We start from the raw sequence: 11,508 nt of genomic DNA on the forward strand, positions 1-11,508 counted from the left end.
TTGTCCAATATTTTGTTCAGTATTTTTTGGCGAATCAATGAAAATTCGTTTGGAAACCTTACGTTTTATGAGACTGATACTTATAGGACTAATTACTCTGCATACATTGTCTGAAATGCATTCTTCTGGATTAACGGTGAGCATGCAATCACTCATTAAGGCACTTTGAAAACATCATTTGATTCCAGTAGGGACAAACTTATGTAACCGAGTAGTATCAAGGTTGGAATATGAAAATTAGGTGTTTTAGATTCGTAAGACTAGTTTTTTGGAAGTAAGTAAAAGTCATGGTTATATGCTAATTATCCATCTAAGACCGATTTTTTGCTAACCAACATTCACCACAGTTTTGGATGTTAGAAAAAGTGTTGCAGGTTTGGACCGATCGGACGGTTTTCATATGGCAAAACAAAACCACTTTCCTTAATTACAGTGATTCTTATAAAATACTGGGTAAACGGAATCTGAATCAGAACCAAAAACCAATAATAAGAAAAACTTACTTACTTAAAAAACTTATTTTGGTTTCAATTTTCATATCAAGTGTTTGTTTCTTTATTATTTTTGTTGGGTCTTCTCTTGAATATTTCATGTTTTTGGGATAAATATTAAGGTATTCTATGCTGACTTTATATGTTACATATACAATTTTATGAAAATAAATACACATTATACTAAGATCAAGGGTATTTTAAGGAAATTGTGTAAAGACTTTAATGCTTTCTGAACGAAAGATAGAGTGTACTTTTTCTGGCTTGGTCTGTATGCAAAAAATTATACTTTCTTAATTTATTTCAATACTTGTATATTATATCTATTTACCTTTTATGTACATAAGATATTTAGTAGTTTATTTTATTAAGTATATATTTTTCCGTCATTTGTTAATAATGTTGAATGTTGATTGTAATCATTACTTAAGTACTTAATTCCTATATAAGTTATTTTCATTAAATTTAATCTTGTAGTACTTAAGTTAAGGCTAAGTTAGCTAGTTTAAAAATTACAACTATAATTTTGTATTGTTTTTGAATATTAATCAAAGAGTATTTTCATGATTTCTTATTAATCTTATTTTGCTTAATTACTTAACAGCACATGCTTAATTAAAATCTAGTTTTCAGGTTACCATACAAATGCCTTTATAATATGAATATTATTAATAACATAACACAACTTTTTGTAAAGTTGAAGCGAACAATGTTCAAAAGAAGCTGTTATTCCGATATAGTTGCAACTTGATTGAAGACTTTTTATTCTGATAAAAGTTACCTATAATAAGGTTTAGAATACATATATAGAAAATGCATCGGTCATACTAGTTTAGCTTTCTGGGGAAAAATCCGTTCTATAAATTAATTATGATAAATCAGGTTAATTAATTATGATAAATATAAAAGGAAAATTGCTTATTTTGTCCTATAGCTTGAGAAACATCGACATTTACTACCGTACAGTGCGAATCAAATATCACGACGCCGGATATTGACCGAAATCTCTTGGTTTTTGCACCGTCGCAGCTTGCATTGATCCTTCGTTTGTTTTTCGCCAATTTTTCTACAAATATCGCGCCGACGCCAAAGTTATAGCCTGATTTAGCTACGTGTGACTTTCGGCTATTCAGCAAACTCACGACCGCTTCGGTGAAACCATTTTGAGGCAATTGAAGAGCTTTTGAATGAATGATTTTGAAGAATAAATTAAGAATTTTAAAATTGTGAACAATCTTACTATTTTTTGTATATTAGCCTATAGTATACTTGCATGTTTTGCGGACTTAACTAATATCGACACGTCGACTATTAGTGTGTAGAAACAATTAAATACTTAGAAATTAAGCTTCAATGAATCAATTAGGAAAACAAATTACACCTTCATCGACTCGATAGGTGTTTCAAAACTTTATCAAGACGTCATCTGGTATCAGGAGGATATTGATTGTCTTGTTTAATTTTTTGATGTTACTTAACTATTTTGTGTATTTATATTCGAAAATTAAAAAGTACTTTACTCTATTCTGAGCACTAGAGACAATTATGGTTGATTTTACGAAGAAATACCTATTTATTTAGATTCAGAAATAAATCAGAACGTTCGCAGAATGGGTTCAAAACGAGAGGGGTAGCCATCTCCGTTTTTGGCAGAAAAATTTTAATGAACATTCATAAACAAAATCGTTGAAATAGGAGTTCCACATGGCGTACTTAATGGGTAGAGGAAATCATAGATCCATATTTCTTCAAAAATTAAGCCATCAAATATGATGTAGCTAATGTGGAACACTAAAGAGCCACTCTTTCATACCTGAAATTGAACTACTTGATTTGGAGGATGTTGATGTGGACAATTTTTGGCGCTAAATATCATACATCCATCCGAAGCAGTCAAATGATTGAAGGAGTGTTACTCATTATCTTACATCATCAGTCTGTGGCGTGGCATGCAAGGTCATACAATTTAACCCCGTTTAACGTATTTTTTTCTGAAGATATTTGACTACTAACAAAAGCCGTAAAAGGTAACTGTAATTCTCGTAATTTAAGAAAGGAATATTAAATTAAAATTACTCTCTCTCTACTCTACGCTGTATGCGGTATATCCCTATAATCTTTTGGAATTAGCAACTTGTTATAAATATTTTTTTCGATGCAACAAAATCCACAATATATACATATGTACATATACATAATTTCTCATAATAAAATTGTATGCCCTCCATTTTACTTAATTAAATGTTTTAATTGTGGCTATAAATTTCTGTAGTTCAGTTTATAGTATGTAGGTTTGTGTTTGTAGCAAAGCCGAAATGCTTTTTTGTTTTTGCTTCTGTTTTGTGATCAAGTAAAGGCATTTATTTAGAAGAATGCTTTTGGTGTAAATCCCACGTTATTACTGATTTATATAAAATTATGGCTTTATCAAAACTTTTCATTAATTACAGAGAATTGGTCTAGAAATTTCATTCTTAAAATTTTTACTTGAGAACTCACACCCTACTGATATTTATTCAGTTCATCCATTTATTTTATAAATTTGGTTTGGTAGAAAATGTATGGTATAAATACAAGTATTGTATCTTTATAACTACCTCTGAATAAATTCGAAGCTTGAGTAAAGATTGTTAGATAAATAGGCACTTTTAGAGTAGAAATATTGGTTGGAAAGAGCAAATAATATTTAAATGAGAAAACAATTGCTAACAAAAATGAAGATTAAATAAAATATAAATTAAAAAAATTATAGCGGTATGGTATATTGTTGTCCTCAGCGTTATAGCACTAGATTTATGCACCTCTTATCAAATGCAGCACATATCTGGCTGTGCGATCTTTCTGACCCAGAGTGGAGTATAAGCAGTTCCTCGAATTACCAAAACTATAAGTTCTTCTTTACTAACCTAACCTCCCAACTCCAAACTCTCCCTCCCACAGATCCCTCTGATTAAGTATTACTTTGTGAGAGTGATAAGACATTTAAGTCTCCTCTATGGCACAGACTGACGGACGCCTACTCTGCTCTGAATGTCTCAGTTTTGTCATGATTGATTCGAGGGCGGGAAATAAAAGAATACATGCTCAGAGCACTGTGAACGCGACGTCCAATTCGGAATGATGTCGTGCTCGATATCATGTTTTCTGTCGATCCACGAATGAATGTCCGGTATCAGTCCGTAGGTTCACCGTCCTTTGAGTATACTCGCTCATATTCGTCGCCCTGGATGTCAGTGGGCATCATATTATTATTACTTCAGCAGCATCATTTGATATTGTTCGGAAAGCAATAATAACTCTTAATACCGACAGCCTGTATTTATTTGTGTGGCATATGCTTTGATGCCTAGCGTCTGGATCCATATTGGAGACGCATTCTTCTCCAGCTTTTATTGTATTGAGATTGAAACTTCTTGGTAGCCACACCTTCGGCGAGTTTAACAAACTGTTTGGATACGCTATTGCCGTCTCAACAACCTTGTGATAAGCAAATGGAGCTTTCTTGATCTTTGGATAATTTTTTATGAGTTTCTGGCAACACAAAGAGAGACTGTTTTTTTGGCAAATGTCGCGATCATCAACCTGGTACAAAAAAAACCTTCAGTGTTTTCGAAATGCCTATGTATATGGTATGGATTTTTCGTTACAGTAATATTTTAATGAATATACTAAAACTGATGTTCCTTTCATTTTTCTCATTTGGCAGACCCTTTTTTGTTAAAAGTAAAAAAAGTGTTTTTAAGGTTACAGTTTTTGAGTCCATGCGGGAGACATTACGTATTATAACCTGAGGAACACTTAATCGCCAGATATTTCCTTCAGAAATAACTGACAGGGTTTGAGCGCTAGACCCCTGAAATTGTTCGCATTCAGCTATCACACTCTTATCTTTTAGAATATTTAATTAATTTTTCAGCACCTTCCTTAACTTTTCTTTGTATTACTAATTTCGTACTGGCTAAAAGGTTTGATTCCACAAAAGAACGCATTCAAAATTATTTTCGAATATACTCATGATCTAAAACTTGTGAAAAGAAGAAGAAATAACTAATATTTGTGAACTATATACATAGATAATTGTAAAAAACTTAACAAATTAATAATTCAAATATATATATAATTAAGCCACACAATTAAGAAATCTAATATAGAATTTCACTATTAAATAGTTATTTAGGCAAATGTATGAGTTTTTATATATAAGCATATATAGTAGGCATTGAAAATGTATAAGTATTAAAAAGTAGCAAATACTATTTTTAAAAGGCATTTTGTGTAAGTTTTTGAATTACAAAACTTTTTTAATTGAAACACTTTTTACAGTCAGCTCCATTTGTTACACAAAATGGCGTGATTCCAGCATTACAAAGTATTGCAGCCATTCTGCGCAGGTTTAGACGTTATTACATACTTTTTATCACAAATTTTATTAATAAGTATGTATGTTTGTATAAGACGCATAAAATACTATACTCGACTTTCGCCTCTCCGTTGCAGTTGTGCATTTAATCTCGATCTTTCAGACCCAATACTCTCCTGAACCCCGACAGTGTTTTGCTGGCACTAACATTTCCCGTTGCGAACGTGTATACATTTGCATTCGCGTTCGCTTGCTGATATGTAACGGGAAAATCTGTCGGGGCCAGGAGTAAACCTCACGTCCGCACAAATTTATACACAATCAGAAACACCATAAACGAAATACCCACCAATATGACGGCGGTAACGACTTTCGCACACGTATTAAGACCCGACTCATTGGGGTTTAGCGGTCGCGAACTGGTACGCGTATGCGACCGCCGACGCTTTGTGGCGAGACCGCGTGCCAGTGCCGGAAACGCCAACGATTGTGTAAATGTCAGTTTGTGTATAGATTCGCTTAGTGAGTACGGGCCGACCGAACCGCGTGCCGCAGCACGCAACAGCACATATTCCAAATCCAATGCATCGAACAGTGAGTAACGTGCCGTCATCGTTGAGGAACGACGTCGTTCGTAGCGCGAATCACGTTCACGATCCGATTGCGGCTGCAGCCATGGGTCGGAGACGCGCTGCTGTGAACCCGCACCAGCGCCGGCAGCTAGACATGCTGCCGCAGCCGCAGCGGAGGATGAGGAGGAGCCGGCTGCACCGATCACTCCCATGCCACCGCCTAAGCTAACCGCTGCGACGGAAGTCAGCGACGACGTCGTCGACGAAGACGCAGAGCACAAGTGCAAATTCGTTGCCAAACCATTATCATGGAATTCGGTTGCATCTTCGATGGACGTTTGATCCGGTGACGTTTGTGCGCGTTCCAAGGCGGCAGCATGCTTCATGCGCAACGCAAACAAGCGCGCATGATCGGGATGTAGTAGCGCACTGGATTTGCGTCGATAATTTGCTGCGCCGACACTGATGCTAGCGCGCGCACCGGCACGTGCACCACCAAGCGAGAGATTCGGCGAACCTTGTGTGGGCGTTGTGGCGGGTGAGACATTGCAGGAGTTGCTGCCCATACCCAGGCCATCACCGAGCAGTGATGCACCGGGTGGTGGTGGCAGTGCGTTTGGTGAAGGCGACGCCTGCACCGAATCAATGCCTGAGTCGCCCGCATGCAAAGTATCACAGTAAAGCGAGCTGCGACGCCGTTCGCCTAAGCAGGAGTTGCTGAGCGTTAAATGATTGCCATTTCTTAAGTTATTGCTATTGTTGTGATTGTTGTTGCTGATGCCGGAGGTGCCGCTGCTGCTGGTGGTAGTGGTGGTCGAACTGCCAGCAGCAGCACTATCGCTAGTCGTACTGCTGCTGCCGGCGCCGCTACTGCTACTCGTACTTGTCTCGGCAATGACAGGGAAGATGAAGGATTGTCCATCCGCTTCGCCACGTGGCGAATCCTAATGGAAAGAGTCAGAGCGATTCAAGTGATTAGTTAATGCTTCATTAAAGAGTTACTTTACTACTAAACAAGTTTTGAAGGAAGCTAAGGTGGGTGGGTGTGTGCAGTAAAAAAATGGCACGAAGTGAAAAATATGTGGCCCAAAGTGATGATGACTGAAAAAATGTTTTAGCTCTAAAAGTATAAAAACTTTGGAAAATGAGACAGTATTATTGTTGTTTGTGTAGTAAAAATTTTCTTTTATATACAGATCTAAGTGCTCTGTTGTTAGTTAGGAGAGTTTAAATTCAATAAAGCTTATTAAGTTAGTGGAAAATTATAGAAGTACTATATAATTAATGTGCAAAAATTTATTTCTTATTAAAAACGTACTCCTGTACGGTCTACTAAAAAAGTGAAACGACGAAACTGTACGAAATCTTCACACATGCTCGGCTCCGTTTGGAAACACCCCACTGCTGCCTCTCTGAAAACGTTGCCAAATGGTCGAAATTTCACCAAAATTTCGTAGCCATTTCCGTAAGTCTTAAAATCTATCATAAGCGATAGTATCATGTTCAAGGTGGTCGAGCTTGTATAAAAAAAAAAGTTATTATCCGGAATACTTTCGTAGAATATTTCGTTTCACTTTTTTACTTCGACTATATGTATCGATTCTAATGAGGTATGTACTTCAAACAAAAAGTAGTTTTTCTTGTGTGGGATCTAGCGAAAAATGAGGTTAATTTCGATTTATATTTTTTAGTAGGGAAGTACTTTTTCAATCTACAATATGGAATTATTTTAATATATTTCTTATCAAATTACAAAATCTGTTAAGTTATTAGTAAAAAAATTTACAAAACTATTTTATATATTTCCAAAAAGTAGTAAATTCCCATTTTGCGTTGGAAAGAGGTTTCAAAATTATTTAAAAAACATGCAATCTACAAATATTAGTTCGAAATAGATTTGAAGTATGGAAATTTGTTAGATTGAGAAAAGAAATTAGTTTAAATGCTCACGCCTACCCGTTGGCCCTCAGGGCCGCTGTTTCGTCGCAACTGCACGAAGGACTCCTGTCGTAAATGTGGCTACACGTGTACATTATTCGTTTATATTTTTAACCACAACACACCACAAAACCAACGTCAAACCAAGAAAACAACAGAAAGTAGGTATTTGTATAATAAATATAAGCCAAAATAATCAAGACAACAATTACAATAACAATGGCACAACGGAAGTACACTATGTAGCCTATAAGTTGTGACTGGAGGCAAAGTAGTGTTGTGTTATGAACCTAGCTCTAAACTAAGATAGAGTTTGTCCAGAACCAGAACTCATTTATTGATTTTTTCTTTTAAGAAACTCACGTGAAACTACAACCGCAGACACCTGGAAACTTTCAATACACACCTGACTGGGCCACACTTGCAACAGTGGCAGCGAACATGCCGGCTTGTTGCAGGCCGTGCCATTTTCGGGTCCACCCGGTGCACTCTGTGCTAGGCTCGTGTAGTGCAAATGGTTGAAACGTTGTGCGTCACTTGCGGGCTTGGTACGTGTGGGGCTCTCATAGCCAGTTGAATCTTCGGATGATGTTGTTTTTGGTGAACGCCAAAATCTCTTCAGACGCAGTTCGCGTCTCTTTTCTTGTTTCTGAAAGAAAGGTGTTTAATTATTTTTTAGAAATTAACCTGCTCATATTTACCTAAAAGATAAACTGTGAAATATACTATACATTTCATTTCTTTATTTATAGTGAAAAATCTCTAACCAATAAAATATTCGCCTACAACAAGGAAACTGTATGTTCGCCATCTATACATCTACAACATTGTTGGTATATTGAATTCAAGCACGAACGTATGTGAATACCTCCTCAGTGCTACCAAGACTTCTTTTACAGATTACATGATGACAAAACATTTCTTTATGCTACAACTTTAATCTTAAAATGGCAAACAAACATAACTGAAATTAATTGTTTATTAATTTAAGGGGCGAAAGCATGCACGACGACTGGAATTTAAGTGTGCTCTACCAATTCATAAAAAGGTAGTCCCCACAATCTGCGCCAACTACCGTGGAATAAGCCTCCTCAACCATGCATATAATGTTCTATCGAGCGTATTGCTTGAAAGATTAAAGTGCACCGTCAAGAAACTGATTGGACCTTATCATTGTTGTTTTAGGCCTGGAAAATCAACAACTGACCAGATATTCACCATACGCCAAATCTAGGAAAAGACCCGTGAATAGAAGATCGACACACATCACCTCTGCGTCGATATTAAAACTGTTTTAGTTAGCACGAAAAGGAGCTGGCTTTATGCGGCGATGTCTGAATTTGCTATCCGCGCATAACTAATCCGGCTGTGTAAGCCGCGTTAGCCACGACGAATATCGCATACGATGGATCGATGAGCTCTATGAGTTATATGCCATGTCGTCCGAATAGATGAAAAAACTTCAGCTCTGGGAGTATTCGACGCAGTACCCACCGGGGGAAGCAGAGGAAGTGGAAGACCTTCACTCCATTGGAAAGACCAGGTGTAAAAGGACCTGTCTACGTTTAGAATTTTAATTTTTCAAGTATGACTGGCGTGCTGTTGTAAACTCTGTTATAACCACGTAAACGGTGTCTATTGTGATAGACGGAAGACATGTCTCCAAAGTTCGGGACGTGCGTACGCTTCGAGGTCCTAACATCGGTTCGGACCACTACCTTGTTGCAGCCTCTGTGCAGCAAAGAACGCACGTCAACAAACACAAGGAAGCTTCGACGTCGAGAAACTGCAATTACAACAGACAGCCGAATGATTTTCTACGCGACTTGCACTCGTGCTCTCTGAGAACACTCGTTAACAAATCCGTATAATAGAACTGTGGTCATATAATGGACGGCATTTCAAGCTCCTGACGTACAGCTGCAACCGAAATCATTGGCTTTTGGAAAATGCAAAAGAACAGCTGGTACGACAAGGAGTGCCGTGCCGCAGCGAAGAGAAAAAAGGCTGCCTATCTCGCAACGTTACGATCGACCACAACACGTGTGGGATACCGTACCGAGCATACTAAAATTATGGAGGCCTCCTGAAGGACAGTGAAAGTATATTCCCAGGAGACTCGAACTTGAATTTCTCAATCAATGTCTATGGCAGATGTTCCATTGCCCGACCATGATGAAGTTCGAATAGCAATTACCCGTCTGAAGAACAACAAAGCGGTGGGTGCCGATGAATTGCCGGCCGTACTAATCAAATACGACGGCGCAGAACTGATAAAGAGCTTGCATCAGCTTCTTTGCAGAATATGGTCGATCGAAAGCATGCCCAACTATATTTAAGTGTGCTCTGCCCAATCCACAAAAAGGGAGACCCAGCAATCTGCGTCAACTACCGTCGGATTAGTGCTCTAAACATCGCAGTCCACGGTCAACAAGCTGACCTTATCAGTGTGGCTTTGGACCTGGAAAATCAACAAAGACATTCACCATGCGTCAAATATTGGAAAAGACCCGCGAAAAGAGAATCGACACACACCACCTCTTCGTCGATTTAAAAGCTGGTTTCAACAGTACGAAAAGGAGCTGCCTTTATGCCGCGATGTATAAATTTAGTATCCCCGAAAAACTAATACGACTGTGTAAGCTAACGTTGAGCAACACCAAAACCTCCTTAAGGATCAGGAAGGACATCTCCGAGCCGTTCGCTAACAAACGAGGCGACTCTCTTTCTTTTGACTTCGTCAACTTACTTCTGAAGAAAATTATTCGAGCTGCAAAACTAAACCGAGAAGGTACAATCTTCTGTAAAAGTGTACAGCTGTTGTCGTATGTTGTATGATATTAAGGCTAATGAACAACCGCACCGTTCTGCTTTCTAAAGACTGGATATAATGAACGAGGGCAAGAGGAAATATCTTCTATCAACGAACAAACAGTCGTTGCACTCGTGACTGGTTCTGGCGTCACTGTCGACAGTCATAACTTTGAATTTGTAGATAATTTCATCTATCTTGGAACCAGTATAAACACCATCAACAATGTCAGCCTCGAAATTCAGCGCAGAATAACTTTTGCTAACAGGTGCTAGGCAGGCAATTGAGAAGTGAAGTCCTCTCTTGACGAACAACAACCAAACACTATAAGTCACTCATTATCTTTGTCCTGCTATATGTATGTAGTCGACGTTGTGAGTTTTCGAGAGAAAGGTTTTGCGAAATATTTATGGTCCGCTGCGCGTCGGCCACGACGAATATCGCATTCGATGGAACGATGAGCTGTAAGAGATATACACAATGACATAGTTCAACGATTTACAAGACAGCGGCTACGCTGGCTAGATCATGTTGTCCGAATGGACGAAAACAATCCAGCTCTGAAAGTATTCGACGCAGTACCCACCGAGGTAAGAGGAAGACCTCCACTCCGTTAGAAGGGCCTGGCTTCGCATAGAATCTCCAATTGACGCGAAAAGAAGAAACGACTGCACTTTGCAATTGACTACCGAACAGTAAACACGTTCTTAGTGATCGTTTTTCTCCTATTTCGTTCGCTCTCAACAATTTCGTTGTTGTCAAGTATCAATTTTATACGGGACTTTCTTTTAACAATTAAAATTATAATTAATCAGTGTTACCTAAAATATAGTGAGTTTTTTGTAATTTACAAACAAAAAAAAAAAAAAAATATTTTGCATGGTGAATCAATCATGGCCTCCGATCCTGGAGGTGGTGACCAAAACTACTTCGCAGTCTTAGGAGCGGAGCCATCACCCAAACGGAAAACTCCGAACCTCAATAATCCACATGACTTCCCACAATTAAAGAAAAACCACAAAACCTTGAACCTCTCCCCTTCCTCTTGTCCCAAATTCCCAATAATTAAAAACAAAGACAGTCAAAAACCTTTAAAATCCATTAACATATTCCTTCTCCAAAAAGCCCTAGAATCGATTACTTATGAACTACCCAGTTCTGTCTCATTTACCAGAGACGGAGATCTCCTCATTCTTAACAAAAATAACCAACAAACAAACAAATTTCTTAAAGCAACAAAACTATCAAATATTTGTGAAATTTCCGTTAATTTACACCCAACACTAAACACGGTGAAAGGCGTTATATATGCAAGTTGTCTTGCTAGCCTTACTG

At 37.9% G+C, this 11,508-nt stretch overlaps 1 protein-coding gene across 1 annotated transcript in view; it reads right to left on the bottom strand.

The window, feature by feature from the left end:
• Positions 1–4,711: 4,711 nt before the first annotated feature.
• The window catches only part of LOC108971875 (uncharacterized protein DDB_G0271670), an 83,376-nt gene continuing 76,579 nt past the window's right edge, over positions 4,712–11,508 (bottom strand). The window contains exons 4-6 of the mRNA XM_018938198.1: positions 7,768–8,010; positions 7,380–7,442; positions 4,712–6,367 (exon numbers count right to left, since the gene is read on the bottom strand). Of these exons, the coding sequence (XP_018793743.1) occupies positions 5,147–6,367; positions 7,380–7,442; positions 7,768–8,010 (1,527 nt within the window). The 3' untranslated portion in view covers positions 4,712–5,146. The remainder of the gene's footprint in view (positions 6,368–7,379; positions 7,443–7,767; positions 8,011–11,508) is intronic.

Source organism: Bactrocera latifrons, unplaced genomic scaffold (assembly GCF_001853355.1).
Source record: "Bactrocera latifrons isolate USDA-ARS-PBARC rearing strain unplaced genomic scaffold, ASM185335v1 scaffold_361, whole genome shotgun sequence".
NCBI lineage: Eukaryota > Metazoa > Arthropoda > Insecta > Diptera > Tephritidae > Bactrocera > Bactrocera latifrons.